A 21,681-nucleotide genomic window follows, 5' to 3' on the forward strand; every position below is an offset into this window, starting at 1 on the left:
GACAAAGAGCTGTGATGATTAATGAGTGTCCGTGACAGATTAATGATGGGAAACTAAAACAAAGGAAACATGTGACACAGGTTACTGATGAATGCAAACTAAAAGTCCATGATAATGAAATAGACAGAACATAAACGTGACAGTTTGCATGTCTTCACAAAACTATGCCTAATTATCGTGCAGTCCTCTCAGACCATTCATTTTAAAATACAAGTGCAGATAAAGTCGTTTTAGTTTCAATTTTAGTCATCAGTTACATCTCAAATATTCACAAATGTTGCAAGACAACAATAATATCCTCCCATTGTGACATGTCTTTAAACGTTTAGCTGTGAGAAGAAGGATATGGTTTTGTGGGTATGAGGAAGTTTGTCAAAGAAGAAACTTAATTAAAAACACTGCATGTGATCAGTCACTTGAACATTTTCAATTGGAGACCTGATTTTTTTTTACAGTGTGGTTGAAGGAATTCTGCGTGTAAGCCTTTTCAGCATTTCTGTTAAACTTGGATCGTTTGTGATTCTATCAGTCATCCTTTCTTGCATTGACTTGAGCCTTCACTTTGCCAATTATATGCTATATTGTTAGTAGCCTGGATAGCCCACAGTCATTATGCTACATCATATCGCCTTGTACTGGATGTAAAATGCTCTGTAGTACATCATGCCATTTTAGAATGTTAAGTTCTATATATATTAACAAGTAATCTATAATGTATTGCAGTCTGGAAGTAACTTGCACAACACTGGTTACGTTTCCTTTGTTCTAGTTTCCCGCCAATAATCTGGTGTCACGGATACTCATTAATCATCATAAGTTTGTCATTGTCTCATCGTATTGTTTGTGTGTAGACACTCTGTAACATTGTCTTTGGATTATCTGAGTTTGTTTTATTAAAGAACCTTTTGTTTGTAGAAACCCATTTGAACCTTTTCATCATCTTCATCTGAAGCAGATTGTGACACAAACTGTTCTTCATTGATGTCAACAGTTGAAATTGCACATGTACAGACAAAAACACACTGATCGCTGACTTGAACAAGTTTAAAATAATATTTGGTTACATTTTATTTTAAGGTGACAAAAAAATTTTTTATCAAAAGAGGCTTAAGGAATACAAAATCAGCCATAAAACGGGCATAATATCATGCACAACTAGACGGTGTATGTACAGTAATTATACAAATCATTAACATTTATTATAAACTTTTGCATAAAGATCAAGTGTTAAAACATTGCCTGGCACTTCTGGTAACTCATGAACATTAAAAAAGGAAGTTTACTTTAGCAGGAAATCAAGAGCAGAATCTGAACATGTGTTTGGAACAAGACGAGCCGGATTATCACAGAGATGAGGTAATTATATTTTAAAAGCAGTTTTCCTTCTTCTAAGCAGACATACTCTCTTTCGCTTTCTCAGAAGTGTGATTGAATGAAGTAAAGGCGTTTTCAACATATTTCTTAGTGATTGTGTAAAATATCTCACATATTCTGTAGTGATGATCGTGAGGAATTTGCAAACGGTCAAAAACATAATGGTAAAGCCACTAATTTACTGTGAGCATGTCAGAAATACAATTTTAATCTTCACTTCAATGACGGAAACACTTTCAATATAATGAATAAACCCTCACAACAGACAATATAATGAATAAACCCTCACAACAGACAACAATAAAAACTCTTTCCATCAGAAACATTTAACAACCTACAATGACAGAGGAAGAATGATGCTTAACAAAGGAATAGAAATACGTCAGAAACACCTTCAGAAGATGCAGATGCAGATTGTCTCCAGCGATAACAGATCTCTCAACATTCCTCAGCTGTGAGCTCATTTGAGCTGCTGGGATGGACCTCGATCACGTCCCACATTTATCAGCTGCTGTATATGATATAAAAGCAAGAGAGAGCACTTACAGTACAACAGTCAGACATCACAAACTCTACATCATGATCTTCACCATCACCTGCCTTGCCCTGGTGGCCTCTGCTCTGGGTAAGTGTCTCCTTTAGAAGTTCACAAGAAAAGTGATGGGTGAATATATATTTACAAAATGCTAAACCTACGTTCTTTATCAACAGGTTGTGGAGTGCCTGCGATTAAGCCACAGACGATTGGCAGCAAGATTGTGAACGGACAGAATGCCATCTCTGGTTCTTGGCCCTGGCAGGTCTCTCTCCAGGTAACTGTGTATTGGCCAGCTTTTATCATGAATTTGCCTGATTTGTTCAAAGAGTGTATGTCATGTTTTTAATGATTTTACCTCTGAAACAGCAACCCGATGGATTCCACATCTGCGGTGGATCACTGATCAACCAGAACTGGGTTCTCACTGCTGCTCACTGCGCTGTCAAGTAAGAGCCTTCAATCTGACAAAAATCACATACAATAGTGCTTAATAGATGCTGTTGCTCTTTTCTTTTTACAGTTAGATCTGTCTTTACCCCTCTCTTTTTAGGGTCGGCTATCACCGTGTCATTCTTGGAGAACATGATCGTGGCTCCAATGTTGAACCCATCCAGATCAAACTAGTTTCCAAGGTAAAAATGTTAAATGATTTCAGAGATGAATATCAAAGTGAGAGATCAACTCATACTATTTATTTAAATGTTCAGTAACAACACTTTTTAATTGTTGGTTTATTTCTGATTTTTCACACAACTCAATTGAACTGAATCAACACTGAACTGACTTGAGCTGAATAATGACAATATTGTGTTTTTAGAGCAGCTTTATAGCAGAATAAAAATTTGTCTTAAATTTGATGAAGTTCGCATCACTGATTCAGTTATTTTACTGTTTTTGTGATAAATTTTGTATAAAGTGCTATATAAATAAAGTTGCCTTCACTTGACAATAATAAAACAACTGATCACTGGACTAGAACAATAAAAACAATACAAATAATATGCATTATGAATAATCATTATGAATTCATTATTATCATTTTACATTTTTTACCTGTTAAATTGAATTAAGTGGGGAAATGTAGTAAAATTATCTCTAGTTTAGATTGTGGTCCATGTTTGTCAGCTTTGCCATCACCTACATGCGAGTTTACTCCTAAAATTACCTAAATAGATTTACAGATTTAAAATTGAGCATAAGAAAGAAAATATCTGTACCATATTCTCAAATGGCTGAGGGTTAGAGGAAAAAAAGACATGAAAGGCTTAAGGCGACAAGAAGAAATAAAACATGCTTATATCTTAGATTACCTTCCATAGAATCAGCTTCCTCTAATAACCGTCCATCTTTTTCGGTCCTTTCTGTCTGTGCAGGTCATCACCCATCCGCTCTACAACAGTGCGACTGTCAACAATGACATTGCGTTGCTGAAACTTGCGTCTCCAGTTGTCTTCACTCCCCGTATCTCTCCTGTGTGTCTGCCTCCATCAACCATCAACATCCTGCCTGGAACCCGCTGCTTCACCACTGGATGGGGAGCGACTGCCTTCACAAGTAAGTTAGACAAAGACAAATTGCCAACATTACTCTTGAATATTACTTGTTTTTTGTTTTTCGCTTGACTCTGAACATCCTGTCTGATGTTTTCTTCCCTTTTTTAGTGAGTCCTCTAATCCTGCAGCAAACAGGTCTGCCCATCACGAGTCCTGCTGTGTGCAGACAGATCTGGGGTCAGAGCACAATCACTGATGCCATGATCTGTGCTGGAGCCTCTGGATCCTCATCTTGCATGGTTTGTGAAGACAGATCAAGACAAACACATTACCATAGCAATGTTGCTGCTGTTTTTAATCTCATATGTGTGTCTTTCCCACAGGGTGATTCTGGTGGACCTCTGGTGTGTGAGAGATCAGGGGTCTGGACTCTGGTGGGGTCTGTGTCCTGGGGCAAAAGCAATTGTGACACCCGTTTCCCAGTGGTCTACGCCCGCATCTCCCCACAGCGCTCCTGGATCGGCAAGACTATCACTTCCAACTAGAGCTCCAGTCTGAGCATTTACCCTTCAAAGGAGGCAAAAGCAGATTTTAGTCATTAATCTGTGTTACAGTTGGTCCTTGTTGATGGACTTTTTGTTCTTGGCTTTTGTCCTTGTGTCGGTCCGGGTTCCAGTGACCTGCCTGTTATCTTACTGTTTTGTTTTTGATTCATGTTACATGTTACTGTTTTAAACAAATAATGAAAAATTCTCAATAAAATGAAATGAACAAAATAAATTGTAATGAAGACTGTACTCATTTATCTGAACTTAAAACAGTGATCATAATCCACATAAAGTACTGCAAATAAAATGAAATTAAGTGTTCCTAGTAGTTTTAATAATTAATTTGCTATTAAAAAACTGTTCCACTTTCACAGGAACAAATGACAGACAACAATGTTGCAATATTTAACAGCAGTGCAGACGAAGCTACTATATACTAACTTACAAACAAGTCAGGTTTATCAGATGTTCTCACCTGTACAGATAAACTATTTGCCAAAGGTAATGAAAGGCACATGATCTTTCTCTTTTCACCAAACACACAGGCATTGATAAAGACAGCCACAAAAATCCTTCTGATCACATGATCATGTTGAAATTCCTCTTTGGTATTCACTTTTGTTGACATGCCAAGATGACACAGATCAATCTGTTTAATCCTCTATCCATGGTGCTGAAACCTGTGTGACGTCTTCAACCAGAAGCCAAAGAGACTCAGATACAAACACTGATGTTCCATATACTGTTTCAGACAATCACTAAAATCAAGTCATAGCACAAGTCATGTTCTCTTTCGTAGTGCTAAATAATTCTGATAGCTAACAGATTGAGCTCTAGTTTAAGGATCGGTTTTACTGCTAAGACAAAAGCTGAGATTCAAACCCCTGCAATAGAACAATCATCACGGTAACACTTTATAATAAATACACTCTATGAATCATTAGTTAAGCATTAGTAAATAGTTAATTCATCATTTATAAAGCATTAATAGACTTTAATAGGCAGTTTATAAATACAGCTATAAATGCTTTTATTCTTGATTCATAGGCATCTATAATGTGTTTAATAATTGTATTTTCATACTTTATTAATTATTTAATTTCTAATTTCTAAATTAAGTATTACATTATTTACAAACCAGTTATTTAGGAGTTTATTTAGGTCAGTGGTTCATAAAATCATTTAGAAAGTGTAAGTAAATGATTAATAAACTATTTAAATATGCATTTATACTAGTGGTGGGCCGTTATCGGCGTTAACGTGAGACTCTTATCGGGCGATAAAAAAAATATTGCCGTTAATCTATTCTCAAAGTTGGGTTGGGAGCTGGGTCTATACTACGCAAGCTATGATGACTTTCACCTTGATATTTTAGCGCGGATGTATTGCCGAATTGCACTGTAGGGGAGAGAGAACGAGTCTTCGAACCTGTGTGTATGCCTACTAGTGTTGTCAAAAATATCCATATTTCGACATGTATCGATACTGAAATATCTGAAACGATACGTTACTTGTTTTCTACAGTATCGATATCAGCTGCGCTCTCCTCTCCGACCGACAGCGAGTTGACATGCACCCGCCTCCTCGCGTGTTAGTATTGGTGTGACCGGTCTGAATTACGCGTGGGGTTGCACATAACGTTAATTCTACTAATTCCCGCAGATTTCGCGCTCGCATCTGAAGCGCACACACACATACCATAATAAAGCCGCCTCTGACATACAAGTGCAAAAATGAGCTCCTTTTTCCAGCTTATTAATGGTCAAATACCCCAAAAAAAGTCTCAATGCCCATCTTGGTGAGTTTTAACATAAACACAGTCGTAACCAGCTCACAGGATCAGTGTTTGGGATCCATGCGTGCGTCAGGTCTTAAAGGGACAGAAATTATTTATTATTCAAACTACAAAAGACAAACTATCACTTACGAACACACATATTCTGAATGCCTTCGCAGAATTCAAATGAGCCATTTTAATCTAGATTAATCTAGATTAATTCCAATATTACAGTGAGATTAATCTAGATTAAAAAAATTAATCAATGCCCACCACTAATTTATACATATTTAGACATATAGTAATAGTTACTCAGTGTGTTAATAAATGCTTTATTAACATGTATTTCTACTATAATTCATGATTAATTCAGGTAGTTATAAAACATTTAGTAACGAACTATTTCTGTGAGCTCATCTAAAGTGAGGAATATTTATACCTCGTAAAGCTTTTACAAAGGAGATTTAAAGGCTCAGTTCTCTTCTGAACATAAAAAGGAAACAATCACAACACAGACGAATATAGCACATAGAAATATTTATTTCAAAATGCAAAAAAGGAGACTGTACAACTAGTAACTTAATATCAAATTAAAATTAAACCTCTTTAATGTCATAGAAAATAATATTCCCGTAGACCGCCAGAAAACATAACTGCAATCAAATGAAACTAAGCCTCTACAATCTGATATAAAAATACATTTCTTTAAAGTGTAAACATTGCTGAATAAAAATACACCAGTTGATTACACTGGATTACAGGAGTGCCAAAATACAACAAATACAATTTTGATAAAACAATACTAAAATAATAAAATATTTTGCAGTGTCAGAACAGTACTAACTTTAAAATATTGGAGAACAGCAGTGCAGAAGAGAACTGAGCCTTTAAATTCACTTAATTTATTGATATCTAATTTTGATCCTTTCTTTGTCTCCAATTTTATGTGACTTCGTTCAATATGTTACGGTTGTAATTTAACAGCTGATCATAAGATTTGTTGTAATTTAATTTACATAGTTGATTTTTCTTAGTATCTCTAATTTTCAAATATTCGTTCATCGAGGGACCCATCGTGATTTGCGCGTTCAAGGACACAAAGTAGCCAGTTCTGATATTAGTCAGAGGATTGCAGAGTGAATATTTTACCTTTAAATGGTCGCTCCCGCTTACTTAACAAAAAGTGTAATTTTAGTAATAGACATGAAAGCTACAACACTTCTAATACATTGATAGTGAGAAATCGGATTATCCCAAAATGCTGTGCTTCAATGCTCCAGTCATTGGGTCCTCGGTTTGATCCATCATGGCAAAAGATTTGCAGAAATAAAGGACTCCACATTGATCCATACTAAAATAATGATTTCAAAATAATACAAGATAAATCAAGATTAACATTTATTGTGGCCAGACAGAACTTAAATAAAAAATAATTAAACAAGAATACATGGTACACAACTTTAAGCATAAAAATATAAAACACAAAGTAATATGAAAATAGTTTCAAAGAGTCATCTTCTCTGGCACAGTACACACAGTGTGTGTGAGTGTCTCAAAGACACACAAGTCACACAGCACTGCATGGGGGTTTCTGGCTACAGAATTTTCCCCAAATGGCAGCTCTGTTACCCTTTCTTAAATACCCAGACCAGAACAAAAGGGTTGTAAATATTTGCAACACAAACACCTGGTTTCGGGGGAGAGGTTAAGATATCTTATAGAGAACATTCAAAAAGGAGAACAGAATTCTCATAAGTTTCAATCTTTCTCATCCTACCAGTGACTGCAGTGAAGTTGAGACCATTTTACCAATCGAAAATAACTGAGCCTTTAAATCTCCTTTGTAAAAGTTTTACGAGGCATAAATAGTCCTCACTTTAGATGAGCTCACATAAATAGTTAGCTTACAACTACTAAATGTTTTATAACTGAATTAATCATGAATTGCATAGGAAAACATGTTAATAAAGCATTTATTAACACACTGAGTAACTATTACTATGACTTAATAATAAGATGTATAAATGTACATTTAAATAGTTTATTAATAATTTACTTACACTTTCTAAATTATCTGTTGAACCACTGACAACTCCTAAATGACTGGTTTGTAAATAATGCAATACTTAATTTAGAAATGAAAAATTAATCGTTAATAAAGTATGAAAATACAATTATTAAACACATTATAGATGCCTATGAATCAAGAATAAAGCATTTATAGCTGTATTTATAAACTGCCTATTGATGTCTATTAATGCTTTATAAATGATCAATTAACTTTTTACTAATGCTTAACTAATGATTCATAGCGTGTATTTATTATAAAGTGTTACCGTGATTATTGTTCTATTGCAGGGGGTTGAATCTCAGCTTTTGTCTTAGCAGTAAAACCGATCCTTAAACTAGAGCTCAATCTGTTAGCGATCAGAATTATTTAGCACTACGAAAGAGAACATGACTTGTGTTATGACTTGATTTTATTGTTTGTCTGAATCAGTAAATGAAACATCAGTGTTTGTATCTGAGTCTCTTTGGCTTCTGGTTGAAGACGTCACACAGGTTTCAGCACCATGGATAGAGGATTAAACAGATTGACCAAAGAGGAATTTCAACATGATCATGTGCTCAGAAGGATTTTTGTGGCTGTCTTTATCAATCTTCATTCCTGTATGTTTGGTGATAAGAGTGTATCGTGTGCATTGTATTACCTAAGTTTATCTCTACAGGTGAGAACATCTGATAATCCTGACTTGTTTGTAAGTTATTATATAGTAACTTTGTCTGCACTGTTGTTAAATATTGCAACACTTGTGTCTGTCATTTTTTCCTGTGAAAGTGGAACACAGTTTTAATTGTAAATTAAGTATTAAAACTACTAGGTACACTTTTTTATTAAATTTTATTTGCCATACTTTATGTGGATTATGATCACTGTTTTAAGTTCAGATAAATGAGTATGCTCTTCATTACAATTTATTGTGTTCATTTCATTTTATTGAGAAATGTTCACTATTTGTTTAAAACAGTAATATGTAACATGAACCAAAAACAAAAAGGTAACATAACAGGAAAGTCACTAGAGCTGGACCGACACAAGGACAAAAGTCATAAACAAAAAGACCATCAACAAGGACCAACTGTAACACAGATTAATGACTAAAGTCTGTTTTTGCCTCCTTTGAAGGGTAAATGCTCAGACTGGAGCTCTAGTTGGAAGCGATAGTCTTGTCGATCCAGGAGCGCTGTGGGGAGATGCGGGCGTAGACTTCTGGGAAACGGGTGTCACAATTGCTTTTGCCCCAGGACACAGACCCCACCAGAGTCCAGACCCCTGAACTCTCACACACCAGAGGTCCACCAGAATCACCCTGTGGGAAACACACACATTTGAGACTGAAACAGCAGCAACATTGATATGGTAATGTGTTTGTCTTGATCTGTCTTCACAAACCATGCAAGATGAGGATCCAGAGGCTCCAGCACAGATCATGGCATCAGTGATTGTGCTCTGACCCCAGATCTGTCTGCACACAGCAGGACTCGTGATGGGCAGACCTGTTTGCTGCAGGATTAGAGGACTCACTAAAAAAAGAGAAGAAAACATCAGACAGGATGTTCAGAGTCAAGCGAAAAACAAAAAACAAGTAATATACAAGAGTAATTGTGGCAAATTTGTCTTTGTCTAACAGGTCTTTGTCTAACTTACTTGTGGTGGAAGTTGTGCCCCATCCAGTGGTGAAGCAGTGAGTTCCAGGCAGGATGTTGATGGTTGATGGACGCAGACACACAGGAGAAATACGGGGAGTGAAGACAACTGGAGACACAAGTTTCAGTCGCGCTGCTGTTGGGCGGATGGGTGATGACCTGGACAGACAGAAAGGACCGAAAAAGATGGACGGTTACTAGTGTAAGGTAATCAAGGTTGTATTAGTTAACATGAATTAAACATGAACAACACCTCTGTTCAGCATTAGTTAATCTTTGTTAATGTTAACTCACACATATATTAATGCATCTATTCACGTTAACAGCGCAATTAGTTAACATTAGTTAATGCATTAGTAACATTAGTTAAAGCATTAACATGACTTACCATAAACTAAGCATTTATTGAGAACCTTATTGTAAAGTGTACACTAGTTCACCATTAATTGATGTGTTACTAATATTTGTAGACTCTTTATTAACATGACTTACCATTAACAAAGCATTTATTAATGGTTTTGAGAACCTTATTGTAAAGTGTACACTAGTTCACCATTAACTGATGTGTTACTAACATTTGTAGGTTCATTACAAAGCAGTCATTATTGATTTTACTGGACCGTAAATGATTAAAAGCCATTCATCACTTGCGTTTTCAAAATGTTGAGAAAAGGCCTCTTTATTACATTACATAACTCAAAATTGGCAATCTTTGCCAGCACAACATACAAAACAAAAATTTCTAAGAACAAAAACTTGTTTCTGCGCAGAAACAAACCATGTGCAGCAATACAAATTCAAGCCTAAACAAGGAACACATTACTAGAATAAAGCAATGGGGGAAACGTATTTGGGTATTTTTTAGTTAGGTTTTGAAGTCCCTCTTCATGGAAATTAACTCTTATTTTGAAAAGGCAAAGAAGTCCAGGATGCTCAGGGAGTTCAATAAGACGTTTGAAGGTGCTCTTTGGGGTCGGGAATTCAAATGAATGTGTAAAAAAGAAAATCCAAGGCACTCTTCTTCAAATTATTAAAAAGCCTTTTTTTTACTGGCTATTTCATTATAGAATATTTTAAAGACATGGGGAAAAAAGCAACCCACGCGTAGCGGCACATACAGCCTTCTTCAGGGTCTTCTTTCCAAACAAACAATTTCCCCTTTTGTGTGTACTAATTAAAAAGACCTGAGTAACATGGTAAATTACCACATGAATCATGCCGAAACAATCCAGGTGGCAGGCTGTAAATACTCACATGCAAACTAAAGAAAGAAAGAAAGAAAAGAAAGAACAACAATCCACTAGGTGGCCATACGTCGTGAATGCCCACATACAGAGAGAGTCCACTAGGTGGCTACATTACAAGTTAAGCCCAAATCAATACATATACAGAGAAAATGATCACAAGAAATGTTGTCTATTTTGATGGCTTTAATTGGGGAACAACAACAACAAAAGAATAGTTATTACTCATATACTGCTTTACTATTGCAGGCCCACACGGAATCGATGCCCACAGAATTCCACAGAAAACTCTGCCAATATCTGTCCTTCATTGAGAAGCATTCACAACCTGCGCATGTGCGATTGTGAGAGGTATTAGTCTGCGCTGATTGATGTGACATTTTTTTTTTAGTGACGAAGTGATATTTAAAAAAATTTTTAAAAATATTTTTCAATATCCGCTGGATAACCTCTGGCCGCTCTTTTTTTATGAAGGATTGTGGGTAGTGGGTAGTGTTTAAATGAACTGCAGAAATTAAGCTTTTTTTATGAAGCTGAAATCACAATGACTGGTGGCTTCTATGCAATCACATATCATCACTTAACAATTTCAAAGCTAATGATAAGTTTGCTAGTAGGATTTCTTTTTAGCTAAACATCTTTCAGGATTTTTACTTCCGGAAGGCTACTTCCTGATGAAAAGGCCGCTCCCACGCCAATTACACACGGTGAACATTACGAACAATCCAGTGAAACATCATGTAAGATTTGTTTACAGCTTTTAGTTACATAAAAAATAAGAATTGTAAATATAAATATACATTATGCCTATGTTTCTTTCTCCAATACGAACATGAAATGCATAGTACACCACTATTATTGTTATTCTTATATATTTATGCTACTTGTAATACAAAAATGCATAAAACATCTTAATTTAGCTAATAATGATAATATTTATTAAAATTGACATTGGCAGTTTTCAGTCATTAGAAATTTTTGTTTTGCATGTTGCATATTAATTAAATCAATTATTATTATTCCTATTAAAAAAAAAAAAAAAAAAAAAAAAAAAAAAAAAATATATATATATATATATATATATATATATATATATATATATATATATATATATTGTCTATGTATTTCTAAGATGACATGGCCTCAATCATTAAATAAAAAATTGCTGTCAATGATTGAAGGAAGTCAAACAAAGAGGAATAAATTGAAGTTGATTAAAAGGCTCAAGAAAAAAATATATTCTGAAATCAAAAATGAAGTGCAATTTATGCCAACACACAATGAAGTTGATTCATAAACCCAACAAAGCGGACAACTATGTTTAGTAAGTAGCCTATTATTAGGGGCCAAGCACCGAAGGTGTGTAGGCACCTACTGAAATTGTTGGTGTTCTTCTTCTTATTATTATTATTATTCCGCTCTGGGTGTCACATCCGCGCCTGTCCCGGACTCCAGTTCCCATAATCCTCCCTGGTGTCCCTGGATTCCCTGCACCTGGTTCCCTCCTCTCCCGCTCTCCCTGGATTCCCTGCACCTGGTTGTCTTGTCATTAGCACTCCTTTATATTGTATTCACTCCCTGCACTCCTTGTCCGTTCTTGATGTTAATGTTGTTTGTGTTACCAGTGTTTGCCATTCTGTTCATCGGCCATTATTAAATACCCATCTTTGTTTGAAGTTCCGCTTCCTGATTTCCTGCTGCCTAGGTGATTGTAACAGAAGAACGGACCAAAACCGAAAGGACTTTTTCTGTTCCCGCTCTCTCCTGTGTCCCCAGAAGAAGACTCTTCGGCGGTGGATCGCCTGTGTGGGCTCAGGCAGGACGGTCGCCCGCTGGAGAGGTATGTGGAGGAATTTACTGAGCTTGCTTATCTGGTGAACTGGCCAGATGCACCGCTTAACGCGTTTTTTCTGTTTCCTGGAACCTGGCTGTTCCTTTTCCCTAGTTGAGACAATCAATCTGATATTGATCCTAAATTGTTCAGAGTTCGAGATTGTAGAAGAGGTCCCAAAGAATACGTGTCTTCCTCATCCAGTCCCCTCAGAAAAGCTTGCTGCCTAGTCAGTTCACCCTCAGCCAGTTTCCTCCGCATATCCCTCCAGTGGGCCTGCCGGGAAGGTCCTTTCTGCCCCTAAGCCCAGGCGGAAGAGGAGGGCTGCCGCAAAGCCCCCGTCTCAGGTTGTGATGGCCGCGACCACGGCAGATCCACATGAGCGGTGGTTGATAAACTTTGGTAGCAATCCTACCGCTCCGTGTCTCCTGGATTCCGCTCCAGACTCTCCTGTGCCCGCTCTGGGTTTCCTGGATTCCGCTCCAGACTCTCCTGTGCCCGCTCCGTGTCTCCTGGATTCCGCTCCAGACCCTCCTGTGCCCGCTCCGTGTCTCCTGGATTCGACTCTAGGCTTCCACGAGCCCGCTCCAGCCTTCCACGAGGCCGCTCCAAGCCACGAGGCCACCCCATTCCATGAGCCCTCCACTCCACCCTTGAATTCCCCAAATACATTTTTTTGTACCTGTGGGTGGGAAACATGTGGGTGGCACATGTGTGTGGGGCTCTGGTACAGCCAAGGCGCCTAAAGACTCCTGTTCTGCCAAGGCGCCCTAAGACTCCAGACACGCCCAGGTCTCCTGCTCCGCCCAAGGCTCCAGACCCGCCCAGGTCTCCTGCTCCGCCCAAGGCTCCAGACCCGCCCAGGTCTCCTGCTCCACCCAAGGCTCCAAACCAGCCCAGGTCTCCTGCTCCGCCCAAGGCTTCAGACCCGCCAAGGTCTCCTGCTCCGCCCAAGGCTCCAGACCCGCCATGGCCGCCCAAGGCTCCTGACCCGCCCTGGAGACCTCCGTACCCATCTGCACCTCCCCTGCACCTGCGTGAGGTCTTCAGGGCGACCCCCCTCCTCCCCCTGGTGTTACATCTTAGGCGCGAGGACGCGCCTACCGGGAGGGGGAGGTAATGTCACATCCACTCCAGTTCCCATGATCCTCCCATTCTGTGCAGTTTTAGTTGCACCTACACCTCTGCTACTGTACTAGCTCGCTGGTCCTTTGTGGGAATAGCTTGAGTGTATTTAGAGAAAATATCTGTTAACACCAAAACGTTCTCTCTACCATCCGAGGCTGGCTCCAATACAGTGAAATCTATTGCTACTACCTTGTGTGGACGCCTGGCTTGAATACTACCCATAAAGGGCCTAACCTTAGGTTGTACAGCTTTATCCAGAATGCACCTTCCACACTCATGACACCACTTTTCTATATATTTGGCCATACATGGCCAATAACAACGCAAACATACCAAATATAAAGTACGTTCCACGCCTTGATGTCCGTGGTTGTCATGAAGACTGGAAAGCACCTTCTGCTGTAAACACTGAGGCAGAACTAACTGCAAGATCTCCTTACCTCCATCTGGAGCATAAATGCAGCGATACAATACAGCATCTTTCTCCTTAAGCCGCTCCCACTGTCGAACAAGCTCCTTAGTGCCTGCCCCAAACTTAGCTCGCTCCTTTGGGCCCAGAAATTGACCTTCCTTCCAGTGAACCAAAAAAGTCCCAATAACTGGATCCTGTTTCTGCAACAGTGCCAGATCAACCTCTGAATTACACTGAATAAGTGTAATAATCTCAGACTGAACACATAAAGGAATGTGTACTCCCCACAGTACTTCCTCCCTTGGAAGCTTCAGCTAACTGTGGCTCCATATACTGACGAGACCACGCATCTGCGTTCCCATTATGAGACCCTGGGCGATACTTCAAAGTTAAATTAAATGAAGCCAACTGGGCCGCCCACCTCTGCTCCACTGCACCAAGTTTGGCTATATCCAAATATCGCAATGGGTTGTTATCAGTATATACAGTACAAGATGTACCCAACAAGTATTCTCTGAACTTTTCAGAGACTGCCCACTTAAGGGCAAGAAATTCCAGCTTCATAGAGCTATAGTTCTGCATCTTTTTCTCAGATGGCCTAAGCCCCCTACTAGCAAAAGCAACTGGTCGTATCTTGCCCTCATGCTCTTGTGATAACACTGCTCCAAGGCCTAAATGGCTGGCATCTATTTCTAAAACACACGGCTTCTGAAAATCAGCATAAGCCAAGACTGGAGCCGAGATCAAAGCTTGTTTCAACTGAAGGAACGAATCACCACACTCTACATTCCAATATGAGGCAAGAGGATTCCTTGGAGTCTTTCCTCTTTTTCCAGCTACATTTAACTGTGTCACCACCCGATTTAGTGGTGCTGCCATTTGTGCAAAACCTGCAATGAACCTGCGATAATAACTGGCAAACCCAATAAAAGATCTCAATTCTGCCAAATTACTTATGGTTCTCCAATCTCGTACTGCCGCCACCTTATCTGGGTCTGTAGCAACCCCTTCCGTCGAGACAACATGACCAAGGTACCTAACCTGAGTCTGGAAAAATTGACACTTAGATAGTTTAACCTTCAACCTCTGTTTTTGAAGACGGGGAAACACCTCCTCCAACCTTTCTAAATGCTGTTGAACAGAAGAAGAAAAAACAATTAAATCATCCAAGTACGACAAAACTGATTGGAACCGGCAGTCTCCAAACATACGCTCCATGAGGCACTGAAATGTACTAGGAGCATTGCACAACCCAAATGGCATCCTATTAAATTCAAATAAGCCAAATGGGGTGCAAAAAGCAGTCTTAGCCCTATCCTTTTCAGCCACGTCCACCTGGCTATAACCACTGGCTAATTCAAGTGTTGAAAACCATTTTGCCCCAGCAAGGCCATCTAGAGATTCTTCAATCTGAGGCAATGGAAAAGCATCTTTTCTGGTTTTTGAATTTAACTGCTGATAATCCACACACATGGGAAGTCCCCCATCCTTTTTCTGTACTAATACAATTGGGGATGAATAGGGGCTACTACTTTCCCTAATTATTTGGCTATCCAACAGTTGTTTAATGTAAGCCCTCACCACCTCATATTGTGAAGGGGGGATACAACGAAAGGGCTGGTGGACTGGAGTTTCATCCAAAAGAGGGATCTCATGAGTTATCAAATTAGTACACCCAACGTCCATTTCAGTCTTAGCAAACAAAGAGCGATATTTCATTAATAAAGCTTTAGCCTTCACTTGTTCCCCCTCACCTAACCCCTCAAAAGATGGAAGATGGCCTCTTCCCCCACATGCTCAACTTGCTGAGTGGTAAACTGAGCCTTGTGTTCATTGCCACTGAACTTCACAGAAGGCTCAACTTGAAGGTCCTGTTCAGCAACTACCTTAGCCACACAGACAGTTGCTATCACCCTACGTGAGGTCAACCAAACATCATAATAACTGACATTGGTAACAGGTACATAAGCAACTCCCCTCTCAGATGAGATAAAAGCTGGAAATACTAACAAACCCTCTGGCAAATTGCCCTCTTCAAACTCTAATGGTTCAACGAAAAATGTAATTTGTTCTTGTGAGGGAGCCTTAGGACAGGTAACGGGAACAAATGTTAAAGCACCTACAGTTACACATACTGGAGCCCCACCACGTACTTTTACCTTATAGGCTTCCAGTGAATTCAATACAGCTTCCTCAACCTGAAAATGTCTCAAAGCTTGTCTCCATCCTGTGCAGAATCCTGCACAGAAGGAATACCAAACAGACTGGATCCATGCTGTTGGAACAACTCTTGATAAAACCCTTTAATAACATTCATACCTAATACACCAGAGGTTTTAAACTTTTTTTAAATGCATTTGGGAATCCCTCGGATCTCTCACTACCAAGATGCCCATAGTTGGCATACAATTACCAAAAACTGTAATATCCAGCTCTAGATAGCCCAGATAAGGCAATTCTAGAACATTTCCTGCTCTAAGGTCTAACCATGAGCACTCCTGCAATGGAACATTTTCAAGGTGAGCAAAATATTTATTATTGCAACTCTCAGTTATGATAGTGACCATTGAACCTTTATCCAATAATGATGAAATCACCACATCCCCAAACTTTACTTCTATCACTGGGCTATTACTCACAAGTGTAGATGCCATCTCTGCATTAGAGCCTATTGGTACCCATACCTTATCGGTGGCTTTACAGAGTTTTATATATATATGCAGGATGCTTTACAGACAAGTTAACCAAGCAAGAGTTGAGCATCAAACAATCCAAACACAACCAAAATCACACAAAAGTAACCAAGTAAATTAATTCATAATAAAGGAAAGAAACCTCGTGAAAAACACACAATTCATCAAAAATAAGTTACATGCAAAATAATAACCCAACTCTGCTTAAACACCAAATATATAGTGTCCTTAAACGTACGTAAAGAGAATGGGGAAAAACAAACAAAATACCAACAAGAAAAAACATAAATAAATAAATAAACTAGTCCGTCAAGAAGGCCATTTCCATCTCCTTCAGCTCAATCAACGGGGCGGACAAAAACTCCCCCCAAAAAACCCCAACATTCAAACCAAAAAACCAAAAAACTAAAACTCAAATAACAACAAGAGCAACATATAGGCTCAGCAAAGCTGAAACACATCAAAATACCTTTATTATTTATATCATGACAAATGCCTATTAAAACAAACACCTATTATATCAAGAAAAACGCCTTTTAAAACATCCTAGTGCTTCAAATAAACTCATACCCATCTCCGCGATCCAAGAGAACCCAAATGCGAACCGCTCGCAACCAAACAGTACAAGTGTCACTCCATTTCATGCCGGCCAGAAACAAACGCACCTACCGTTCTCGTTCCTACCAGTGATCTTTATACACAGCTAACCACACCCCCTCAATTCATAACTTTACTCAGATGTCACCTGCCACATTTGCTTATAACTTCTGAACCGTTTACCCAAAAATCATAATGACGAGTCGACTGATATCCAATTTTACCATATTGACCATTTTGGCTGTCGGCCATTTTGAATTTTGTGCTAAAATGCTGTATTTTATGAACTCATGAACAGATTTTTACGAAACTTGGTATGGTTCATAACCACAATGCCCAGAAGGAACCCAATACGTTTAGAAACAGCGCCACCTAGTGGATAATTTCTTTTTTCAAATGCTTATAACTTTGGGTGTGGTTGACTTATTTTCACTAAATTCATCTCGTTAGACTTCTGAATTGTTGCTGAGTCCAACGATACCAGACTTGCCAGGTTTCGGTTTATGGTTTGTGCAGCGTTGTAATTTAGCTCTTAAAAATGTTAGCTGATATCTTCGAAACCGCTACTCCGATCGAGACAATCAGTGCTTAACTCTGTTGCCCAAATGTCAAAATATGAATAGTAAGGGGGAGTAAAATCAAATCAAAGTCAGGTGTCTGTCATTTTTACATGTTTTTTCACATACATGTCTGTAACTCCAAAACTAAATTAGATATTTTCACCAAAATTGACACACACATGTATGGGCTCACTCCAAGGACACATAAAAAATGGTGGGATTGTGCCTCTTGGTGGCACTATAATAGAGCAAAACATAAAATTTCCATTGACTACAATGCAGTAATATGATTTAAAATGCTAATGCTATACTTTAAGAATGCATTGTTGTATCATTACAAAACTTGGTATGTGTCATCAGCACCATGCCTTTAAGGTACTTAAAAGGTTTCGAGACAGCACCACCATGTGGCCCATACTCATAATGATAAGGCCTCTTGTGGCTATATCTCTGCAATGACATATTGACCCCATATTGACACCCTGCTTTGACACATTGACACCAAACTTTGCATGTGTCATTGTTCCCTTATTCGGACCACACCACATCAATTTCGTAACTGTCCCCCCTATTGGTCGAAAGTGATAAACGATGAAATCATTATTACTGACTGTATTTATCATTTTACAGCTATTTTACCTAAATGATCTTTAATGGCTCATTTTTGCATTTGGTCTTACACTCCCAGCCATGTTGGCATGTCTTATTGTCTTCTTTTCGCTTGGCCCCGACAATTGCTGCTTGCAGCTATATTTATTATTATTATCATTATTATTTTAAACTAATTTTATGAATTTGCTTAAATTTAATCTGAAATCTTTTTAATAATTCATAATGTTATTGTCCAGAAATATCTGGACAATTTTAAAAGTTTACTATGGTATTTAGAAAATTTTAACAAATATGACACAGGGTTTTAGCCTAGAAGTCTAGACGCACCCTAGCGGCAGAAAATTAATTTTGCCGCGAGTGTAGTCTAGCAGGTCTCGGTAGACCTGAGAGCTGGAAAAACCAAACTCTGGACAGGCCAATCACAGCGTGTGTAGAGTCGGTGGGAGGGCTTAACATAATGACGGCACATCACGGCAGAGTTGCGGAGGTTCTGCGTGCTACTCGTAAACAAAGAAGCTGACAAACAGCAGTCTTTTGAATCGGCTTTGGCCGCGACTCTGGAAGACTTGGAGTTCAGCTTTTCTTTGAGAAAAGAACAAAGAATGGCACTGAAGTCATTCTTAAGAAAAGAAGATATGTTCAAAGTTTTGCCTACCGGATAAGGTGAAAGTCTATTGTAAGATTACAAATTTAAGAAAGTACATTGTATTTAGCATTTAAGGTATAGATAATAATTCTGATTATTTCCAGATTCCTGCTGGGCCTGTTTTACAGTGAGCATTTGAGGTAAAAAGGAAGATTGTTGAGTTTCCAGCAGGAGATTTCCTGCCGGACCTGTTTTCAGACTCTCACCATCGTTGCCTCTATGCGTTTGAATAGTTATGCTGATTAGGAGTCGGTGATACTCTGTCTGGGCGGGTTTCCCAAAACCTGTATATTTAATTTACATGCTTTGTTCAACCTCAATGTAAATCCCTCCCCCTTTGGAATGTATATAACCTATCAGGTATGCTGTTTGAGTCAGACTGTTTTCGGACGACCTGCAGTACAGAGAGTTCTCATTAAAATAATAACTTCTGTTTGATCCCGAAGTCTCCTGGTCTTCATCTTCTGAGTTTCCTACACTTTAGAAGATAAAAGTTCACAACACTATCAACTAACGTTAGCTCGTCTTCACCTTCTTCTTTGCTCTGGTTGGTTGTGGCGTTCATGGCGCTATCCAATTGCATGCCGAGGGAATTTGAAAGACAATCGTTTATCCCGCCCCTCCGATTGAGAGCTGTCAATGGTGAGTTTCCAGACCCAACATCTTGATGTGGGTCTGGCTTGTTAGGCTAACAGGGTTTTACTTTCTAGAATCTTTTGTTACATGTTTAAAGGTGTTGTACACGGAAGAGACATAAGGTCTGGATCACTTTTTGCTAAGTCAAAGTGTAATTTATTTTCCTTGATGAAGGTCATATATCGGTATGTTAAAAAAAATAAACAAATACAGGTTTTAGTCTAATTTTAAAGACCAGAAATACCAACACTACATTTTTGTAACTTTTGTTAACAAAGGTTTGCTCAAGGCCTTCAGTTGAGACAAATCAATATGATTGAAGATGGCATTGCTGGAAGCTCACGCACACTCAGCAGCATGGCCAAAAAAGTAAGAGCTGTTTGTCAAGAATCCATGAAGTTGTATGCCCAAAGGAAGGGCCAAATGATAGGACAACACAGGGAGTTCATCATGATTGACGAAAGCAACTTCAGTCACAAGTGAAAGGTAATTCAAATATTCCCGTAAAATGTATGCATTTTTTAAATTAATTATCACAGTTAGTTTTGTGAAGTTGTGTAGCACAGGTAGCACACAGATTTCTAATCCTCAGCCTGGAGTACCCCAAAGTTTTGCAACTATTTTTTTTTCATTTTGCAAAACAAAACAAAAAAGGGGGATTTAGAAGGATTGCATCGTTGTGAATCCATTTTGGATGACTTAGATTTTGAAAGGTTTGCTTTTTTAAATATTTAAATATAAATACTTGTTTTCCAGTATGGACGTGGAAGGTTTGCAAAGACTTGGCGGAGAAGAAAGTGGATCTTTGGGATGCTGGGGGTTGCACCAAGAAATAGCAAGCCCATTCTAAATTTGTTCATCGAAGGTCCCGAAATCACCTTATCCCACTTATTGTACGACATGTGCATCATGGAAGTTTCATACTTAGTGATGAATGGTCTGCTTACAAAGTGGTACTAACCAATCTTGGCTATAACCACTTTCCTGTAAAGCATAACGTGTTTTGTAGATCCAATAACAAGCAGCCATACACAGAATCTGGAAAGAGCATGGTTGACTTTCAAAGGAAAAATATGGCGTCTTAGAGGAAATAGGACAGGGGACCTACTAAAAAAGCATCTAAAGCTGATAGAGTGGACTTATTGGCTTGAAAACCGGCACAAAAATGGTCCTCTTGGAAGATTGTTGAAGGACATTCATCGAAAATATCACCTTTAGAACACGATGCTGATATCTCCCAAAGGTGATTACCAGCCTAACTTGACCATGCTTGCTCATCCCCAGATGCTTATTTTTTAACTCTTAAAAAGATTATTTTGAAACACCTTCCATAATCCCCTTTATATATATATATATATATATATATATATATATATATATTAGGGATGCAACAATACAGTTAGTCCACGGTTCAATACATACCACGGTTTTCGGTTCGGTTCGGTTCTGATGGCTTGTCACATCAGTTTTTTGCAATTCTATTCTAAGGCGACAGGAACAGCCAGAGGTTAAGGAGAAAAAAGACTATTTTTTATTGCAATACTCTTTCTTTATTTTACTTAAAATAATTGAAAAACCTTACTTAAACTTAAAACTTTACTTTAAAAAAACCCTTGTACACATTCCTAGTGTATTCATAGTGTATAATATAAAATAAATATATATAAAGATTAACACTGGCAGCTCAGAGCTGTACAGCAGCATTTAAGTATGAAATTGAATGAATAAATGTAAAAATAAAACACTACAAAGACTTCACTATAAAATATACATTGATTCTTATTAAAGCTACTGTATTAGTTTTTCAGTCAAGAGCAATGAGTGATTTTCTCTTTGTCTTTTGTTGTTGAAAATCTGTCATTGAGAAATGAATACAGGTTTGGA

At 38.3% G+C, this 21,681-nt stretch overlaps 1 protein-coding gene across 1 annotated transcript; it reads left to right on the forward strand.

Moving 5' to 3' along the window:
* Positions 1-1,953: 1,953 nt before the first annotated feature.
* LOC307130340 (chymotrypsin-like protease CTRL-1) lies at positions 1,954-3,950 on the forward strand (the record flags this gene model as incomplete). Its single annotated transcript, XM_079823304.1, has 7 exons — positions 1,954-1,999; positions 2,086-2,186; positions 2,279-2,358; positions 2,463-2,544; positions 3,286-3,466; positions 3,574-3,704; positions 3,789-3,950. 7 exons carry the CDS (start codon positions 1,954-1,956, stop codon positions 3,948-3,950), a joined length of 783 nt encoding a protein of 260 aa, XP_079679430.1.
* Between the last annotated feature and the right edge of the window lie 17,731 nt (positions 3,951-21,681).

Source organism: Gobio gobio (genome assembly GCF_949357685.1).
Source record: "Gobio gobio genome assembly, chromosome: 8".
In the NCBI taxonomy this organism is placed as follows: Eukaryota; Metazoa; Chordata; class Actinopteri; order Cypriniformes; family Gobionidae; genus Gobio; species Gobio gobio.